At 39.5% G+C, this 22,181-nt stretch overlaps 1 protein-coding gene across 2 annotated transcripts in view; it reads right to left on the bottom strand.

Annotated features, from left to right (window-relative positions):
- Window positions 1–4,447: 4,447 nt before the first annotated feature.
- PGM1 (phosphoglucomutase 1) overlaps window positions 4,448–22,181 on the bottom strand; it is a 35,348-nt gene continuing 17,614 nt past the window's right edge. For both annotated transcript variants that reach the window (XM_042463277.1, XM_042463278.1), the window contains exons 2-11: window positions 18,475–18,637; window positions 16,396–16,542; window positions 14,985–15,110; window positions 14,035–14,225; window positions 11,830–11,984; window positions 9,553–9,668; window positions 8,766–8,901; window positions 8,228–8,411; window positions 5,902–6,036; window positions 4,448–5,060 (exon numbers count right to left, since the gene is read on the bottom strand). In XM_042463277.1, the coding sequence (XP_042319211.1) occupies window positions 4,971–5,060; window positions 5,902–6,036; window positions 8,228–8,411; window positions 8,766–8,901; window positions 9,553–9,668; window positions 11,830–11,984; window positions 14,035–14,225; window positions 14,985–15,110; window positions 16,396–16,542; window positions 18,475–18,637 (1,443 nt within the window). In that variant the 3' untranslated portion in view covers window positions 4,448–4,970. The remainder of the gene's footprint in view (window positions 5,061–5,901; window positions 6,037–8,227; window positions 8,412–8,765; window positions 8,902–9,552; window positions 9,669–11,829; window positions 11,985–14,034; window positions 14,226–14,984; window positions 15,111–16,395; window positions 16,543–18,474; window positions 18,638–22,181) is intronic.

Genomic DNA, 22,181 nt, shown 5'->3' with positions numbered 1-22,181 from the left:
TATATATACAAAGTGCTATATTTGTGTAGTGTGAAAAAACCCACAATGATTATCCCTGCAAAATATCCAGATGTTTATTTAGGAAACAAGGTTCTCAATAAAAGTTTGAAACTTGCAAATGTATAGGTCATTACTTAGTGAGATATTTGGCACATTGTTAACATGGCACCTTTTGACTGGATTAGGGAATGATGTATGAAGGTAAATATTACACAGATGTAACTGAACAGAAACTGAGGCTACAGCCTACATCCACTTACCTGGGAGTTTTTGTTGTTGTCACCTGTTCTCAAGTCAGCCCTGACTCATGGCGACCTGGTGGGTGAGATATCTCTAAGTCTCCCTATCCTCCACTGCTCTGCTTAGATCCTGCAGATTCAGGCTTGTGGCTTACTCCAATTGAATCTACCCACCTGACATCTTACTCTCTTTCGACTGCCTTCCAGCTTCCCTAGCATTATTGCCTTTTCTAGTGAGTTGTGCCTTCTTATGATGTGGCCAAAGTACAAGAGCATCGGTGTCATCATCTTGGCTTTCAGAGAGTTCAGGTTTAATCTATTTCAAGGACCCATTTATTTGTTACTTTGGCTATCCACAGTATCCTCAGCACTATTCTGCAGCACCACAAAGGAGTTGGTTTTGTTTATTGGATTTCTTCACTGTCCAGTTCTCACATCCATACACAGTGATGGGGAATATAATGGCTTGGACAATTCTAACTTTTGTGCTCAGTTGTATACGTTACACTTCAGGATCTTATCTAGTTGGGTACAGCACAATAAATTTTAGTGGAACTTCTTCCTAACATACATACAAAGGACTGGATTTCCAAATTCTGAAAGGATAGGATGTAAGTGTTGTTCCTGAGACATTTCACTGACTTTACCGTGACTCCGTTTAGGAGAAACAGTTTTATAGGTAGCCTACAAGTTTATAGTTGACCCAGAACAAAGATTAAGCACCTGGTTTGACCCCAGTAGGCTTAGCATCTTCAAGAATGGATGTTCTTTGGTGGCACTTCCTGCTACAGTCTAGACAAAGGGCTTTTTTATTGTTATAATAAACAAATTGTAGTTCTCACTGCTGATATTTGGGGTGAAAATGGGATTTTAAATTGTGTCTCAGCATTGAAGAAAGAGCAACTATTTCTCTCTTTCAGGGGACTTGGTATTTAGAATCTGTCATGTACAATTATGAGTTGAGTTTTCACATTAAAGGGGTAACAGGAAGAAGGAGACATCTAAGTGGAATTTAAAGGCTTCATAACATGTTCCATCTGGATTCCTTTGACAATGGGGCTTGTGCTTGCAGCATGAATAGTTTTGGAAAAGTCACAGCAATGCTTTTCTTTTAACAGTTCCTGACATTTGTAGAAAAATAGTCATGTAGTTTATTCGACTCCTGTTAGTGAGAAAGTGCAAGTAGGTTGTCTGTCTAGAAGAGTCTAGAAGCCTTAGAGCAGAGGTCCTCAGCTTTAGTCCCCCAGATGCTTTGGACACACACTGAATCAGGTTTCTGGGAGTTTTAGTCCTCCAGGTGGTTTAGATTTGAATCCCCAGATGTTGTGGTGCCTCTGTGGGGGGCAACTATGGAAGGCTAAGGGGCTGCACTTGTCCCTCACCACCTTGGCAAAGAAAAACACAGCATTTTTTGTTCCGAAATGCCCACTAGGGAGGCATTTTCACCATATTTCTGGGGACCTTTCTGTGCCATTTTGGGCCCAGGAGAGGCCTTTTGAAGAGCAGGAAGTGAGCAGAAGTCACAGAAGGCATTTTGGAGTAAAGTGTTTTTTCACAAAATTCCAGAAAATGTTTTGATCCCTGGGGAGTCCAGTGGCTCTCCAGACATGGTGGATTTGCCCCCTTCCCACATCCAAGAAGGCATATTACAGTGAAGATCCTTTTTTTAAAAAATGCAAAAACATTTTTTACTCTTATGGGAGCCTGTGGAGGCACAAAATGGCAGCACTTTGACCATCCTTGTCCTAGAAGAAGGACAGTACTGTTGCCATTCACTCCATTCACTTATATTTGGTTAAGTCGAATAAAAAGTACTGGTAAGCAAACAAAAAGGCAGTGCTTGGAAAGTACAACAGGTAAAATTTACAAAAATAAAAATAAAAAAGTAATCTGAAAAACTAAAATGTAGTCCAGCTGAAGCTTAACTAGAAACCCCAAAAAATGTCTAATATAGGACAACACTTCTAGGGTTTTTATATACTTTGGATATTATTTAATCATTAAAGATCTTAATGCAATTCAAGTGAGGAGCTGATAGTCAGATTCATACTGGAAAATAAGCAGATGTATTGTCAAAGTAGGGTCTATGCTCTCATGGAAGGGCAGGTCAAGACCAGGATGGGTTAAACAACTATTGGAGAATGAGGGACTAGATCTGATACACCTCAGATGAGAACTCAGAGGCCTTCAAATACCCCCACCCCCTGTGCTGCCACCCATATAATTTTTTAAAATGCCCTACTAGAGCCTGAAGTGAGAGGCATGTTCCCTTCCCCGCATCTGTTTTAGTTCCAGGACAGGCCATTTTTCAAAAATGAAAAAATAACCCCCACTCACTAAAGGACACAAGCAGTTTAAAAATAAAAATAGTATGAGCCCCCTTTAGACTCAAAAACAGCTTAGGTGTGCACTTTGTCCATCCATCATGAGTCACTTCAAAATTTTAGTTTTACAGTCACAATCCCTGCTGGTTATTTGGGGAGTTTAATCTGAAAAACTAACATTTCCAAATCTGGGGTCTGGTCAGCTTTATTATTGTTGTTGTTCCAGGCCAAAATTTTGAAGAAAACCTTGCTACATTTCAGTGTTACGTGGTTTGTATTTTCCCATTAGATCTAACAAAACTGGTCTGGTCAAAGAAGAGCCATTTATTCTTAATTTTGAAACACTGCAACCTGAACTGCATTTCCAACCGTTTTTTTGTTGAGGAAATCTATTGAATTAAGGCTGATGTGTATGCAAGCTGGTTGGTGCTCTCTCTCTCTCGACGCTGTATCCTGTATCAATTTTGAGAAAAAGAATCTGCAGCCACTCCTATATGCTTTCTTGGACACATGGGAGTTATTCCCAAGTAAAGATGTTGTTAACATATGCTGCAAGAAGCCTCTTACTTCATACTGTCACTGCCTGGCAGTTACTGGTACCTTCATTTCCTATCCATGATCAGTCAGTCTGTCAGTTTAGCTTTCCAAGTGCAGGTATGGGACTTATGTGGCTTTCATTAAAAAAACACTAAGAGCTATTTCTTCTGAAGCACATAGTAGAGGCTACTTTATAAAAGTAACAAAGTGATGATGATGATGGCAGTAAGTGATGGTTGGATGGCCATCTGTCGGGGATGCTTTGATTGAGATTTCCCGCATAGCAGGGTGTTGGACTGGATGGCCCTTGCGGTCTCTTCCAACTCTATCAAGATTATCGCACCGGGGTTAAAATGTTCCCCGGTGCGTTCTAACGTGCACGCACAGGGGGGTGCACGGTGTGTGATGGGAACCCGATGGGGCCCAGAATGCTATTTTACCGCACAGCGGAATGCTGCCATCATCGCCAGGCGTTCCCATCATGTTCCCATTGAGTTCCAGGGGACACCATTTCTGGGAACTGTTTCAAAGCGTCCCCAGAAATGGCGTCCCTGGAACTCGATGGGAACGGATGGGAATGCCCAGTGGAGACGACGGCATTCCGCTATGCGGTAAAATAGCATTCTGGGCCCCATCGGGTTCCCATCACGCTCCATGCGCACCCTCGCGCGTGCACGTTAAAACGCACCGGGGAACGTTTTAACCCCGGTGCAATAATCTATGATTCTATGATCAAGAATAGTCCAAGAAGTTTTACCGCCTGAGGTGAAGGACAATATGTGTTCACTCCATAGCAATTAGATGTAAAGAAGTTTACAATATTGACAGGTAGTAACAAAACATTTTCTTTAAATTCACCCACCTGAAGGAATCAGATTAATTTAGGGGGTGTAGGATAGGATGTGTGGCATGCACAACTATGTCCGCCAACAGCTGGGGTCTTGGGAGCACAGGCTGTAATCTTCTTCTCCTGTTCCCTAGCTTCTTTCACATGAAATGATTGCTGCACTCTGCCTAATGCAGGGATAGGAGTTGGGTAGGACTCAAGATATTGTTGGACTGCAGCTCCCAAGAGCTCTAGTCAGCATAACCAATAGTGAGAAATTCTGGGCACTCCAGTCCAAGGACATATGAAGGGCTGCACAATTCCCACCCCTGGACTGGCCCTTCAAGTAGTGGAAGGGGCACTTCAACAAATCTGAAATGGAAATTCATGGGGAAGTAAACAGAAGACCTTTATCTCACTTTTCCTCCACTTTCAGCACATATACATAGTTTTTGAAATAGATTTAAGTGGATGCTGTGTATACATTGTCTGCAATTAAAAACAACGTAATCCCATAATGATACTGTTTCATTTCATTTTATTATTTTGTAATGCTTGTGTTTGGGGTGAATTCGGTGCAAGAGTGGCAGTGGGGTCTTTGTACAGACATTATGGCATAGAGTCCAACTGATAGAGACATTCCACAGTGATCAGGGAAACACCATTATTCACAGTGATTGTACATTTGTGGCACAAAGCTTACAAAGAAACCTATCCATTGCCCTTCTAAAAATGCCTTTGTGCAGAAGCAGTACAGAGAAACTCTTGGAAAAGAGTAACATTATTTCAGAACTGCAAAACCAAAAGGCAAAATATATTAAATAAGTACTATGAACAAATTAGATAGGTAACAAGATGACATTAGCGAGACAATGTATATATGCATACACATAGTGTAAACACTTTAAAATATATCTATTCTTTTATTACTCGATGGTGCTTTTAGCATTTTTAGGGATTAAAACTAGTAATAGGAAGAAAGGCTAGCTGAATCAGTGGCTAGTTGCTTGACAACAAATTTTCAAATGGCTTCAAGTTCTGTATTTAAGTAATGACAGTGGGGCCAGTGCGACCAGTTCTCTCATGAAGCTGCGAAAGCTTCAAAGCAATGGAGATGAGAGGAGCCAACATGACCTGCAACAAAGGGAAGAAAAGGGGAAAAAATTGAGGAGAACCAAAAAAATACTGGTCAAAATTCCTAGAAATAGTTTTTTATGTTTGTTATTCTAATATATTTAAGATTTGGTCACTTGCCCTGTGCACACAGCTAAGACTAGAAATCTAGGGACTTGAAGAACTATAATAATACCAGACAGAGCAAGATCTCTATTGTGACATGTAGAAATCTAAAGGTTTTGTGGAACACACATTTCTAGCACCCGATTATGCAATAAAAACACTTGAAAGCACAGATGAGATAAGAATCTGAGTGAAGCTCTAGATCCAGAGTCAGAGAGAAAAATGTTAGTCTTTTGCATGCTTCACAATAACCTCTTCCAAGTCTTTTATGAAGAAATATGAAGTGTGACTGTCTTTTCCTTTCTCTAGTAAGAACATGATGTATTACTTTTTTGTTTTACTTTTCAAATTCTGCAGTATATTGCAGACTGAATGTAAGTCCATTTTTCCTAATCTTTTTTTTTTAATTTATTAAATACTTCAAAGTCCATAGCTGTTTTTCAAACCAAAGGATTCTATCAATTGGTAATGAATGCTATATTGCTAGCATGGTATCTCAGCATTTCAGAGTGACCTTCCAATGAGTGTATTAATATAATTCTGGATTTATTTCAGAAGGATGGGGTTCAAAAATCAAAATGTTTCCAGAGGATCATTTTACAATTTTTTAATAATTACTCTGACAACTAAATTCTTTGCCTCCTGGAACATATGGAACTTTCAGTCTCATTTCAATTGAGAAGAAGATTCTCAAGGAGAATGGAACAGAATGAGATACTCAAGAGTAGAATCCTACCTGAGGGTCTTCATATATTTTGGGTGCATCTTTTTCATAGCTATCAATATACAGTCGCACTGTTGCTCCAGCACTTCCTGTGCCACTTAATCGGAAGATGATACGAGAACCATCAGCAAAGATGAGCCTCAGACCCTGAAAAGAATAAATTTACAGCCAATGTATATTACTAAACATTTCTGAACAAACACACAAGAAATAGTTAAATAAACAACTAACCCCCTAGCCTTTTTTTGCAGCATTCTGACTACCATTTGGTGAACTTAATGTGTCTGACTGGCGCACCTGAGTTCCAACTCTCATTACTAGTAGAGCTACAGGTGCTCCAAAGCTACAGGAGCACAGGTATCGACATAAATTATACACTTTGTAGCCTACTTGTTCATAGTTTCTCTTCCATCCCAATTAACCTCTCAGGTAGGATTACATATTTTGCATATAGTCCTGCACCAAGCTCAGGAATCCAACAGATATAAATATAATTCAGTTTGGTGTATGCTTTGGAAAGAAGTAAATCAAGTGTATACCCAACTTTGCTTTATCTAAACTAAACAACAAAGCCAAAGTCATCACTGAGACAACCTTCTGCCTCTGTTAGGTCTTGCTCTGAACTTGGTGCCTATAGATAATGGAGTGTATATAAGTGGATTAGATAATTCCATTGCAAGAAATATTTAACAAATCTAATTATTAAATTCTTCTGAAAAGAAGAAAGTCAGCTTTCAGGTGCTACCAGTTTGCAGTTTAACATGATGATGTCCTGCCTGAACCATGTGGACAGAAAAATAGCTGTGAGACAGAATGTTTCAAGCAGGATATAAAAATAAAAGGTCACTGCTGCCACTGGTCCATAGCTGCAATTATTAATTATTGATTATACAATTTATTATGACTGCATCTTATTGCCATGAATAACAACAACGACAACTATCATCATCATCATCATCATCATCATCATCATCATCAACATCATCAAAATATATTGACCAGCTGAGGCAGCTGTTTGCTTTAACTATGACAGTGGTTGTAGAGTGTGCAATCAGCAGCTCTGTTTCCAGCAGGAAACCCTATTAAACTGGCCCTCAGGTCAACTGTGGTAAGTAAAAGAAACACTGCTAAATGTCAGTGGATCCTAATCTGCTGCTTCTTTTTGCTACGGGATTGCCATGACCAAGAAGTGTGGATGGGTCAAGGACTGAAAAGGTAAGTTTGTTCAGAGTCAGAAAATTTTCGGAAGAGGATACACCCAAACAGATCTGGATAATATTAAGGGCAAAAAACCTGATATAATATAAATCAGGGCAAGCACAAAAATATGGGGTGGGGGGGAAGGTGGACTAGAGGACTAAAGTCCTCAGATATGGCACACTGACAGAGACTGACAAAACAAATGAGTTTGCGATCAACTTCTAGGCATTTCCTTTTAGAAAGGCTAAATGTGAGAGCTAGTGTGGCATAGTGGTTTCGATGTTGAACTAGGACTCTGGAGACCAGAGTTCAAATCCCCACTTTGCCACAGAAACCCACTGGGTGACCTTGGGCAAGTCACACTCTCTCAGCTTCAGAGGAAGGCAAAGGCCTCTGAACAAATCTTGCCAAGAAAAAATGACTTGAAGGGGCACAACAAATTTGGAGACTGAGGACAATAAAAGTAGGATCAATGTATCATTTTCAAATGAGCTCAGCTGAGAGCCAGTAAGATAGTCACTTTCATAGTTTCCACAGGAGCAACTCCTTTAGGATACTGAAATGAACTAGTTTCTCTGCTGAATCTAACTGCATTCACCAGTTAAGCTTTGAAGTGTGTTCACCTTCACCCTAAACAGAGATGAGGTTATACTGATCTGTATCATCTCTACAAATACTCCAAGCTCTTCACATGATCCCAGACCTCAAAGACCTGTGTCCTCTTCGTTGCATATATTATTACAAAAAGACTCTCAGGTGATGGAGTGTTAACAAAAAAGGGTCTTATGGCACATACATCCAGCTTCCAAACAGAGATAACAAAACAATAAGAGTCCCACATTTTGGTAATTACAGCTTAGCGAAACAGTCTTTTATGACCATGAGAAGGCCAGACAAGAAGATTGCAAGGCTTCTATAGTTTTTATGGCTCACCAGAGCTATAGGCATAATTTGGTTGCATCGTGACAAAATGGGATTAAATCTTAAATGTTACATTTAAAAAAGAAGCTGTGTATGTGTCTAAGGACATCATCGTTAAACATATTTTAATTGTGTCTGGAGTCATAATAAACATCAACACCATCAGAACACACTTTCTGACCACTTCCATCTACTTCAAGTTGAACCATTTTCCTACCTGATTCCTTGAGATGCTTCCATCTACAGGATCACTGTATTCAAAGTTATCTGCTTTCTCCACAGTGTATGATTTATCACCTGCCGATAGCTTCTTTCCCACAAAAGAACGGTCAAAGAACATTGTCTCTAGATCTTTCATCATCTTGTTAGCACCATCAGCATCCACCTCTTCATAGTCATATCTAGATAGCAGTCAGGAAAACTTTAGTAAGACAAAGATGGATGACTATGGCAAGTACCTGTAGTCATCAGCATGTAACCATCCTTTAAAAAATCTTCATACAGTATTTTGTGCCATTTTAAAAATAGAAACCTGATAAAGGGCAAGACATGTATACAGTTTACATAATAGAATTTAAAATATGACACATAACTTGTATTTCTAAATCACCAACAGCACCACAAATACCAGTATCATTTCCATAGACATTTCTTTCCCAGATGTTTACTGTGAAACCTCTGATAATTCTGTTCTATTCATTGTATTCACATACAAAATATACAGACTTTAATGAAGTAATTCATATGATCCATACCTTGTGAAGAAGTTCCTCCCAAATTTTTGCCAATGGTCTTTCAGGATCTCCTCCACACTCTGTTTGCGGGTTGCTATGATTGAGAGCCATGCCAATACAGCCCAGAGTCCATCTTTTTCACGGATGTGATCAGATCCTGCAGCAGACATGCACACAAAACTCATATGAATGAAGCACTATTCTGCCAAGAGGAAAAAAATAACTTGATGGAACAGAATCTTTTTAGCTTGAGAGTACTTTGCTTGAGTTTCAGGTATAGAGGCCATTATGTACAACTGTAAACAGATGCAACTAATGTGAGATACTGTACTGTTAATAAGGTCTCTCTCTGTAAGCATCTTCCTCCTATTTTGGTCCCAGCAAGGAGGAGGATAAGGAACTAGCATCATCTCAAAACTGTGCCAGAACCTGAACCTGGGGGAGATTCCCTTTGTCAAAGTCTTGGAATAGGAATATGCCCATTTCTACTCCTTTGTTTTAATGTATAGTGGGAGATCTGACATGAGTGTTTTTCAGGATATAATTGTTCTAGGTATCATCAGAGCCTGAAAATGTATTTTTATACTACAATTCCCAAAATTCCCAAGGCAGCCTGGCCACTGAAATCAATGGGAGCTGAAGGCAAAAAAGTTGAGGGACAAATATCTTGACCTGGTATACATTTTAAATATTGGTTGATTGCTTTCTTAATAGTGTTGTGTTTCATTTGGCAGGTTGTTGTTGGCTACTTTGAGTTTCCTTTTGGAAATAAAAATGTGGTACAAATGAAATGTAAATGTTTCCTTACCAGTACCAAAACTCTCCTCTCCACACAAAGAAAGTTTGTTTGCATCCATGAGATTTCCAAAGAACTTCCAACCTGTTGGAGTTTCATATAATGCAATCTTTGTCTCTTTGGCTACCCTGTGAAAAACAAAGTCAGTGTAATCAATCCATGATTTACTAGAAAACATGTCAGGGCTAATATGTTCTAAGTAGTAAATAATGTCCTTGATCATACTACCTGGTGCTTTGTGAGCCTACCTAATCTTTTTACACATTAGTGATCCAGCATAACACGGAATGGCAACATTTCCCAGCTACCCACATGAAATTGTGTGTTCCTTTCTGCCTTTTCTATCTCCCAATATTCAAGACCTTTTTATCCTTCACGGGGGTGGGAGTGAAGAGAAATGGCCATTCATGTTTTTAAAAAAACCAAAAATATGACTGACAGACTTTGATCAATGGATATTTTGAAATGGAAGCAGAGTTTTAATAAACATTTCAGATGTTACCCCTTTTATACGTGTGCATTTACTGCATTCAAGCCATCATTTAAGAACTGGTGGTGAGCTAAAGTAATCAAATTTCAATGTTTTAGAGAACACTGCCCAGCAAGGCCAGGTCCCAAAGGACTCCACAACCTGATCTATGGGCTAAAAGGGGGCTCTGTGGACTTCGTTTCCTGAGTAAAAGCCACTCGTGTTGCATGACATGCCACTTCTGAAACTGGAGAAGAATCTCAAAAACTGTTTTGTTTGGTAAGAAGAGAAAAAAGTCAGAATCTCATCAGGCATGCCCAGGCTCTTGGGTCCAAGCCAATATTTTTTGCAATCCTTAGCCTATCATGAATAATTTTTTCAATATATTTTTCAACTTTGTTGTAAAGGTATATATTTACATACACATCCTTTATTCTTCAGTCAACAAACTGACTGCTGGTATGAATTACAAGAGAATTAATAAAAATAAGTTAGAACCGCAATCATTTACAAGTACAAACTAAAATTAACTCCAGCAAACTGTCAAAGAAAAACACTGCTATCATTCTAAGGTGGAGGGGGCCACCTAGGAGAGGAAGGTTGTAACTATCCTACTAAATCCAAGAAGTGAGTTGTTCAGCCAAATCGCCATGCAGAGTGAGTTCCACAGATGAAATCGCATCAAGAAGGTGCTGTACTTCAGTAGGATCCCCAAGGGTACAGGGAGGGTAAGATGAGACCATTACCTTCAATAAGAATTTGCCCCTTCCATGACATTTTCTTCCAGTTCCTATATTTCTAGCATTTCATCAACTTAAAATTTCAACTGAGCATTTAGAACTACAGTTTAGGCATCCAAAGAAAATGGGAAGACAAAAGTACCAATGGAAAGCAAATATCTCAAATGTAAGAGTTCTAAGCATGAACACTTTGCAATGCCTTATTTTCTGGAATGCTATAGGTTTGGGGACTGAAGCAAAATTTCATTCGGAGGAGCAGAATTTGTATTTTAGGTACCAATGCCTTCATCCCACCTCACCTCCCATACTACTGCTATATTCTTGGTTCTCTCTCTCTCATGCATGCATGGATCTGTCTTCCCTTTCTGCATTAGGCAATGGAGTTCCAGCTTTTAATTCTATACAGCATTAACAGTTGAACAAGAACTGTCCTGGAGCTGCCCACAAATGGCATGTGGTTCATCTCTACTTTAAGGTGGCAGGTAAAAAAGGTATCAGCAGCCACTGTCATTTGCAAACCACTGTGCATAAATGTCTCTTCTACTTTATGTGCAGCTTTTAGCAGAGTTTAGAATCTGGGTTGGCTCCTGTGGCCCTCTAGAAATTATTGGACTCAAAACATCCAACATCCTTCAGTATGGCAATGCTAGCTAAAGCAGATGGAGTTGCAGTACAACACCATCTAGAAGGTAACACAATCTCCATTCATGTTTTAGGAAGTTGTAGATCTGGGATGGGCAACTATAGTTTGCTAGATGAGTTGGAATGCTCCCAATTTACAACTGTCTATGCTAATAAGGGCCAAGAGGAGATGCTGTGCAACAACATCAGAAAGGTCATAATTCCCAGCCCTGATCTGAGATGCACTTTAGACGTTGGAATATTATGAAACCAATTCACCTGGCTGAACAGATATTAATTTGATTTCTGTTATTCCTATCTACACTAGAAATGGTATGAGTGTGTAAGAGTACACATATCACTTTTGGTACACCCCTAACTGATTATTAAAAGACCAAGAGGAAATTCGGACAAAGTCAACGACTCAAGAAGAAAGACATTTCACCTTTTAACTCCTACCTGTCAATTGCGCCACTTGTAGGCATACTTCGGGCAAACCCTCGAACACCTGTTTGTTGAAAGTAAGGAATACTAAAAATATTTGCAGCAATAACAGCTACAGAATCTGAGGGATTCACAAAGAATCCATGTTTTCCAAGAATCATGTTGCGATCCTAATGAAGACAAAAGTGAAAAAAATGGTTTTAGCTTGGCAATATGGCTAGACAAAAGAAAATGTTAACTGCATACAGTGGGCCCTTGATATCTAATGGTGTTTGGTTCTAGGATGTCCTGTGGATACCAAAATCTGTGGATGCTCAAATACCATTATATATAAGGTGTAGTCAAATGGTATCACTTATATAAAATGGCAGAATCAAAGTTTGTTTTTTGAATTAAAAAAATATTTTCAAGATTTGGACATTTGAATCAGTGGATACAGAATCCATAGATACGGAGGGCCAACTGTACATATTAATGGAAAATGAAAGTCAAAAGATGTAATCTTTTGGTGTAAGGAAACGTAGAGGCTCTGTTTCCACTGACAGAATTTGGATGAGATCCAAAGGCACTATCACTTGCATGTAACATTGGCCTCAACCAGACAGGTGGCTTGGAGCGACCTCTGGCCATTCCAGCTGTGAGCGAGCCCTGAGTGGTGGGAGACCATAGTGACCAGATAGTGTGGTCCCAAAGCCAGCCACTGCCATAGCCCTAAATGGGCTGCCGGCAAGAAGTGACTTTTTGCCACTCCTTTTGCAGCCGGCTTTTCTCAGCTCTGCACTCTCTCCTTGCGGCTTCTAGCTGCTCTGGGGCCATGCATCATTTGTATGCCCCACCCCCAGAGCAGCTGGAAGCCACACTTTACTGCTCATCTGTTTCAGGCCATTATTAGGAGTAGAAAATCCAATACAAACTTATCCAGTAATCATGTTACAGTTGACCCTTCATTCATGGAGATTAGGGGCACAAGACTCCCCACAAAAGTCAAAATTCGCAAACAAAGCAGGGGGGTGAAAGCAGTGCATGTGTGCATGCCCCTCATCTCCCTTTCGAAGCCCCAAACAGCTGTAGCAAGCTCGCTGAGGTCCTGGAAGGTCAGGAGAGTATGAATTCACAGCTCCCTCCTTCCCTTCTAAGTCTTCAGGGAGCTCTAGGGAGCTCTCTGAAGCCTTGGAACAGCAGGAAGGAGGGCACATTCACTTTCCCCAAACCCCTTTCCAAGGCAAGAGAGCTGTCTTTCCCCAGGCACCTCCCTGTCCTGGAAAAGGGTGGGGGATTATTTTCCACAAACCCCTTCCCAAGGCAGAGAGCTGCTTGGGGAACGAAACGGCTCTCTGTCCTGGAAAGGAGTGGGATTGGCACACGCAACCTTCCTGGCTTCTCCCTCTTAGGCTTATTTCTCCCCAGAGGAAAAGCCTCGGAGCGATGAGGAAGAGGAGTGCGTGCGCAGCAGCCTTGTCCTCATGAATAATTAAAACCAAGAGTATCAAAGCCACAAATGTCGAGGACAATTATATATTGGTTATTTTGCACAGTGTAAGGTTGATATTATTCTCCTTCAAGGAAATGAAGAACATGCAACAACACATATACATCCATACACACACACACACATGTTTATTTCACTAGTTGCTTAGGTTATCTTTGCTCTCTCTTTAAAAATATTATCTTTCTAGACCACATTTTGTGGATAAAGAACATGGTGTTGAGTTGAGATGTCTTGATCATTTGTTCAACATCACAATCACCTTTTTATTGGGGTGGGGAAATTTTGGCTATCCACATATATTTGACTATAATCATCAATACTTTTTACCATTAGCCTTGCTGGCTGAGGCTACTGGGAAATGAAGTTCTCTCCTCTTGTCACTGAGGAATGGAAGCCTTAAACTAAAGGGAGAGAGCCTGCCATAACTTCTAGCATATTGATCATCATACTTTCCAGTTTCAGTCATAAAAACATACGAACGACAACTCAGAGTGTAGAATATTTTTGCTGAAGTGACATTTAGCAATGAATACATTTCCTTCACAACTCTGAAAATTTCAATATAAATTCAGTTTGTTTCTATCAAGGGTAGGCCTGGTTCAACTATTTTAGAATCCATCAACTGTTTGAAGTTCCACATGTCAGCAGGAACAAACTTTCATTTAAAATTGGTGTGTGTGTGTGTGTGTGTGTGTGTGTGTGTGTGTGATTAGGAGGATAGTAGAACATACCCCATCTCCATCAAAGGCTGCTCCAAAATCATATTCTCCTGTCTTCATACTCTGGACAAGATCAGCAGCATATGTCAAGTTTGGATCAGGATGATGACCACCAAAGTCCTCAAGAGGTACACAATTCACAGCTGAATTTGCTGGGGCCCCAAGCTCTTCACAGAGGATCTTTTTCACATAAGGCCCAACAACTGATTCAGCAAAGCAGGGACAAAGGAACAAATAAGTGTAAATGCTAACAATTTTTTAAAAAAGAAATCAATCACAAACACTTAAATTTTTGCTGAAAAAATTATGTGATCATTTAGAAGTGACTTATGTGATAGTTTTTATCAAAGTATAAAACCAATGGATTCTCACGAGTGTTTCAATATGCACTTAAGCATTATGTCCTCATGTTGATGGAAGAAAAATAACTTCCATTAACATAAGGACATAATGCTTAAGTGCATATTGAAACACTCAATTCAAGGGGTTTGTAAATGAAGTTGTGCAGTTAAGTCCTGCTATCATTTTCTAACTACAGGGGTACCCCGGGTTACGAAATTAATTCGTTCCGCCGCCGCTTTCGTAACCCGGAATACTTCGTAAGGCGAAAAAGCCATAGGCGCTAATGGGGAAAAGCCGCGATTTCGTGTGAAATAGCGCCGAAAAGCACCAAAAAATTTTTCGTAACCCGAAATAACCTTCATAACCCGGAACAGTTTTTTTGAATGGATTTTTTTCGTAACCCGGAAATTTCGTAAGGCGGCGCATTCGTATCCCGGGGTACCAGTGTATAATAATAATGACATGACAATCTTAGAAGACTCCACTGGATTCAGTGGGATTTACTTCCAGGTAAGTGGGAGGGAGATTGTAGTCTAAATCCTTTTCATGTCAAAATAACAAACATATAAGCAAACAATTTCAAAGTACAATAGTCGTATATCTTAATTTAACTTGCATACCTCCATGCATAGCATCTATCCGAATCTTTAGGTGGTTTTGACCTGAGAGTAACTCCTTTAGTGCACTAAAATCAAAAATATTTCTCAACATGTTGGCATAAGCTTCTACCGAGTCCACAATTTCAACTGGAAATAAGAAAGGAAAGAAATCACTATGTGAACAACCAAATGTTATTTGTTTTTTAAAAAAATAGTAATAATATTGCAATTAAGCAAAAGCAGCTATACAAGTAACTGTCCTGATCGTCTTTTGATAAAAATAACAAAGAAAATAATTTTGACTTTATACATGGCACACATTTTGAATACTGCTACCTGCCACCTACCACTTTCTTTTTTATTTTTTGTAGAAAAAATGCAAAATATGGTCAGCTTCAACAAGTAACCACCATCCTTCCGTCATATCTCCAGAGTTATTAATTGCTAACATGACCTTAATAAAAAATAAATGTACAGTTGCTCATCCATTTGCATGGACTTCATATCCGCGAACCTCGTTTACTCACTAGGAGCAAACAGAGGGGATTAAAATTGGGTGTGTGCCTCTATTCAAGCCTATGGGGCTTGAATACAGCTGGCCCACCTCTTATGTGGGCTTGCCTTCTGTGGACTGAGCTCATGCGGAAGGCAAGCCCCAATCAAAACAATGGGGCACACGTCCCATTATTCTGAATGGGATTTGAACATATGCTCAATTCCCCTTACATGGGAGGGTCTGGAAAGGATCCTCTGCATAACGGGCAGGTCTACTGTATGTGAAAAATTCCATTTTCACTGGGAGGGAGGGTTCTGGAAAATGGAGGGCTGACTGTACTGGTAAATATAAAAAAAGATGATTTTAAAAAAAAGTTAAAGCAAACTACTCATTTACAGAATTTATACTTTTCTATCTAAGAAGCCTTATTGATCTTTTGGGACAGGGTGACCAGACCCTGGTCATTTCCTACATTTTTCCAGGGCACACCCTATATTTCAACCTTCTCTACAGGAGGAATTGCAAAATATCCTCCATCTTGAGCATGACTAAGAAACATTAATTTTTATTTTTCTTAGTGTTGCTAGGTTTTATTTTGTTGAATGTCATACATTTTGCAATGCCTTGTCCTCTTTTGTGGTTATGACATCTGGTCAACCTGTTTGGAGAGGTTATTTATATTTTCAATTGCATAAAAGCAACATGAAAAGCAACGTTTGTAGATCAATGGATACAGTTTCGCTACTAAAGGAATTTTAGCAGTTTGTCACACAAGCATCTTTGTAACTGTTAAAAGCATCTTGTCCTCTCTTGCATCTGACTACCCTACCGCAATATCTGAATTACTAGCTCCTGCAATAAGAGGATTATCATTGTAGTAAATAATAGGAAAGAGCTACTACAACTAATAAGAAAAACAATACAGATCTTACTTACCTGTAAATGGTTTAAACTTGTTTTCTAAGTCAAACTGCTGCTTTCCAATGGTACTGAGGTCTACATTTAAATCTGGGCATATAGCATACTCTTCAATAGTTTTGCTAATCTGGAAAATTTTGTCAGTAATACCTTCAGGAGCAGGCCCTAGTAGGAAACAACAGATCTCAGTTACATACCACCTGAGGTAGAGCTGGCTTTAAAAGTCGAACAATGAGAATGTGCACCTGGAAAGAATGTTAGAACGGAAGATATTTAAGACAGGCACTTGTGATCTTAACACAAAACTGTTTGGTCAGTGCAACTTCATTGAATCAACTCTGCAAAATCCCATGGTATGTGTGAGTATGTGTTGGCTTATGTATGAGTGAGGGAAATACACCTTGGAAATACAAGTAGACAGTTCACATTTGAATCATCAGTTCTTTTATATAAGGATGAGGTTTAGACAAATTACTTTTTTGCACTATAGCTCCCAGAATTTCCCAAATATATGACATTCTCCAATAATTTTATAAACTGTCATTCTATGTTTTAGAATTACCAGCTTCTGCACTGGATAAATATATGCGCACAATATACATATACAGTACAAATACATAGAATATATTTTAAGAAGTCAGACAGCCAGATGCAAAATTACTTGGGGCTTCTCTGTCTTTAATAGTTGTGCAGGAGAGGGAACTGCTGCACACATATCTTTTCTTGCAAAGCTACTAACTTGCTGAAATTCCTTTTCTACATTACTGCTAAAAGTAAATCTACAGTGCTATATAAACAAATAATAATAATAATAATAATAATAATAATAATAATAAGTAGAGAAGTCCTAACCTGTCTGTATCTGGATATCCTGTACACAGGCTTGTTTCTTTGTTTTAATTCATACAACCAATACCTGGCTATACAAGTAAACTTTCTTAGTGGCATAATGGCATCAATGTGGCACAATTGAAGCACAGTGTAGAAATAGTGCAGTTTGACACCACTTATAGTGCTGTAGCTCCATCCAATGGAATATTGAGTTTGTAGTTTTAGAAAGTCTGCAGTCTTCTCTGGAAAACAGTGCTGGTATCTCACAAAACTATAAATCCCAGGATTCTGTAGGATGGGGACATGGCAGTTAAAACTGTTTCAAATTGCATTATTTCTACAGTGTTGTTGCATCCTAAGTGTACATGGAACATCACACTGAGAGAAAAGGAATAAGGATTCACATTAACTAACATTCTAAAATAAGAATGTAAGTGGCTGATTACTGAAAGTCCTGGCAATAATCCTGAGTGATATTAGTAGATCTTCAGAAACCAAATATAGTATACTAATTATGACGGGTTACAGACCGCCCTCAAGCGGCCGTTTTCCCGCCACCACCATTCGCTGCGGAAGGAAGCCCCAGCGGCCAGACCACAAGGCTTCCCAGTGCAGCAAAAAAGGAGAGCCGAAATGGCGCTCCTTTTCAAAATGAGGAAGTGGCGCCGCAAGGGGTGAAACGCGCCCTTGCAGCGTCACTTCCACCGCGACATGTCTGGACGCTATGTGTCCAAGATGTCAAAATGGCAGCGCCCATATGGATGGGCGCTGCCATTTACGACGCGCTCCGTGCATACTACGAAGAAGGGCCGTGAGGAAGGTAAGACCCTTCCTAACCCAAATACGGCCCTTCCTAACCCTAGTACGCGCAGAGCGCATACCTTATGGCGGTCTGTAACCCGCCTATATTGCTTTATTTATGTGAGGGCTGGGGAGTGTGTGGCCCTGCAGATGTTGCTGGGCCTATAATGCCTCATCATTGGCTAGGCTCTATAGTCCAGCAACATGGAGGGTCATGAATTTCCAAGTCTATTTTATGTCCTTTTTCCTGTTTCTCTTCAAACTCCTTCTCAACCTTGTTCTCATCCTCAAATTCTGCTCCACTCCCTCCAGCCAAGCCAGACAGGTAGTGCTGTGGCATGCTCTGACACCTGCAAATCAGACAAAACCTACTACAGGTAGAAATAGACAACACGGCTAGCAAGAACTGGTCAATAGCAAGAGAAAAGGCCACAGGTGAGAAGTGGGGTACAGGGTTAGAATTACCTCCATTTGAAATGTTGTATTTAATACCAAAATCTCCATTGGGTCCACCAGGGTTGTGACTTGCTGTCAAAATGATACCACCAATCGCTTTTATTTTTCTAATAATGCAGGAGACAGCTGGGGTAGAAAGAATTCCATTCTGTCCAATTACTAAACGACCAATCTGAAAACAAAAGAAAAGAGAAAACTCAAAAGAGCTCTTACATGAAAAATATTGAAGTCCCAGAAAACCCTGTGATGGCCTTAGGGTCATCATAAATCACATAAATCTTGTTGCATGTGAAAGCACAAGCAACAAGAAAATATAGCATTTAAACAGTTTTAAAAGTTGTTCTAGGACCATCATTTTTTAGATTTCTAGGATCTTAAGTAACATTTTAGATCATGTCCTCAGCTGAAATTCTGATGCTGCTGACACATCTTTAAGATAATTATCTAATAATGATACATACCATGGATGATAGTTTGATATTTCTAACCTGACATGAGGATCAATTAATATTTATTCATTGGTTATATTTATACCCCACCTTTCCTCCAATGAACTCAAAGTGGCATACCTGGTACTGCTGGTCCCCACTTTCTCCTTACAATAGCAACTGTAAGTCAAGATAGAAGTGAGTGAGTTTCATGGCTCAGAGAGGACTAGACCCTGATCTCTCAAGTTGCAGCCCAGCACTGTTAACGACTACAATAGATTCACTTTCCCATATGTCTCCTGAACAATGAAAATGGCACTCTTATTTGGACCTCTTCCAAACAAAAAGACCAAGATATTTACACTATATTATATAATAATAACCAAAGAGCAATCTTGACCTATTCATAGTATACATGTGCTTTCTACAGTCTTTCACCTCAAAACCAGGCTCAATGTTCAGGCGTTTCTGACCAGCATTTGAAACAAATTAGAGCAGTGATGGTTAACGTTTTAGAGGCTGAGTGCCCAAAGTGTAACCCAAAACCCACTTATTTATTGCAAAGTGCCATGTCCCTCTGGCTTTCTAGTAACAAACTCTGGCAAACTCTGTGCTGGGGCAACGGCACATGTGCCCACAGAGAAAGCTCTGAGTGCCACCTCTGGCACGCGTGCCATAGGTTCGCCATCACTGAATTAGAGTAATGGAGCTGAGGGGTTTTTTGCCACTTAGTTATTTGTGTTCTTTCCTATGAGAGTTAAAAAGAGCTTCATCCCTCTCTTCTGGTCCCTTGGAATGTTTGACTCAACTACCCTTATTCAGGATCACTCTGTAAAGGACAGTATACAGTGATAGATTTTGCAACTCTGTGCAGGGTAGTAAGAGCATACTCAATTAGGATTAGGTTGGAGTGGGAGGAGAAAGAAAACACAAATCAGCAAGAGAGAGCAGGAATAGAAATTGATGTAACTCAGACTTTAAATGTGCACATCACCATGTCATTTCCTTCAGCTATTCAACAGTTCTGTGTATATTCCAAAAGGTGAAAGAAATTCCTTAGCAGAAAACAGCCTTGGAAACTGTGAAATGACAGGTATGTTGAATTGTAAAGCTAAGAAAATACATATACACACACAATCACATGCTTGAAACACTGTTAATAGACAAATCTACACTATCCCAATTATAGGTTTCTAAAAAGAAATTTAAGACCATGGGAGTATGTTTTCCCCAACCAGGTGCTCTTCAGATAACCCTCAACTGCGTAGATCGACTATCTCCTCATATGAGCCTGCCCAACCTTCATGATCTTCAGGGAAGGATATTTTCTCTGACCCAAAACCAGCAGAGGAGACTAGTGAGGGCACAGGAGAGAGGTTTGTCAGTGCTGCTGCTAGGCTATGAAAACCTTTTCTAGTGCAGGCTTGGTTGACCCCCTCTCTGCTCTTTTTTGCTGGTAAGCAAATGGCCTGTTACAGACAGGCCAAAGCTGCCTCGAGTCACTTTGGAGGTATGGTATTTCAATGATGCATGAGTCCTAAGAGTCCAAAAGCCACACTAAAGCTGCACTCAAGTCCTTAGGACTGGAGTGTGGCTTTGGTGCGGCTTTTGGACTCTTAAGACGCATGCATCATTGAAATACCATACCTCCAAAGTGACTCGAAGCAGCTTTATTTTGGCCTGTCTGTAACAGGCCAATAACTTATTTAAACTCCTTTAACTGGCTGGGGTAGAGGGATGTGCAATGGATATTGTGTTTTTAATATTTAATATGTTTTTAAAACAAATTAAATATTGATACTTTAATGGATATTTTAATCACTCCCATTAGTTGGGGAGCTGATGTTACATCTGTAGTCCAACCTGTCTGAAGCACACCAGGTTGGAGGAGGCAAAAGAAAAACATACAGTTGGCCCTCCATATCCACTGATTCTACATCCACAGATTCAAACATCCATGGCTTGAAAATATTTTAAATATTTTTTTCCAAAAAATCAAAGCATGATTTTACCATTTTAGGTAAGGGACATGATTTTACCATGCCATTGTATATAATGGGATTAGAGCATCCACAGATATTGGTGTCTTAGAACCAAAGCTCAGTGGATACTAAGGGCCCACTGTATTTCATTTTCTTTTTCTTAAGAAGGAAAAAGAAATCAGATTGTGTTAGATTCCCATTTAGAATAATGATAACAGCTTTGATGGACCTTTTTCCATTCAAATTTATCTTACATTATCTATATTCTTGATAAAACTTATGTTTGTCTATCTCTCTCACTTGCCTTTTCAACCACAGTATTGGCTCCTGGGATGCTCCTGAGAGCTTTAAATTCCAAAGATCAGATTCCCTAATCAAGTTGCCATCTTCTTTAGAGAATCTATCCAACAGGAAGGGAACCGGAACTACAGATCAGCATTCTAAATGTGGCTTCAACAGCACTTTAACCATGCTATAATTGTAACTCTAATTATAGATATCACTACCTAAGTATGCCAAGTCAGGGAGCTACCAGCATTATTAATTTTTTTTGATTAAAATAAATCATGTACAAAATGGAATATGCATTACTGAACTGAACAATCATGCATGCTAATGTAATCCCATCAGAAGAAACAATCTGAGAGGTATCCCATGTCTTCTCAGGTATGTATGGTCTTATTTGGTAAGCCTCTGGAATCATCATTCCTAAAGGAGTAACTGTACCTGCCTGTATACTTGTTGAATTGCTATTCACACCTATGATGTGATATGTTAATCTTATCGTTTATTTTTACAGATTTTTCTCAGAAGCATGCCTTGTATTTCACACAGTTACTGATGACTGGAGGCCATAAGCAGATTCCCAGATGTTGTGAAACATACTTCTCAGGAAATGCAATAGTTTATTAAAATTATATTTTGGTAAAATATACTTCTATAGCAGATCACATGGAAACTTGCAAAGAAATAATAAGGGTTGTTGATCTTTCCAGTTACCTAAACTGTTGCCAAGCAGGACTGCCAAATATTCTTTTTAAAAGTTTTCCAGAATTAAAACTGCTAGGATAGCAATTGTATGCCAGGTTACTCACATGGAATCTCTTCAGTTAGTCAATGAGCTACAAACATTCTGCAACTAGATCCAAGTATAGCTAACACTTGGCTGAGAGGTCCTGCTTTTTATTTGTTTGCTTTAGCTTGATATTTGGCAAGATGGAGAATTTCACACATTGAAAGGGTACATCTAGAGCAGTGGTTCCCAACCTTCCCAATGCTGCAACCCTTTAATACAGTTCCCTATGCT

Source organism: Sceloporus undulatus, chromosome 4 (genome assembly GCF_019175285.1).
Source record: "Sceloporus undulatus isolate JIND9_A2432 ecotype Alabama chromosome 4, SceUnd_v1.1, whole genome shotgun sequence".
Classification (NCBI taxonomy): Eukaryota; Metazoa; Chordata; class Lepidosauria; order Squamata; family Phrynosomatidae; genus Sceloporus; species Sceloporus undulatus.
Note: the sequence above shows the minus strand (reverse complement) of the source record. Positions and strands in the feature narration are given on the sequence as shown.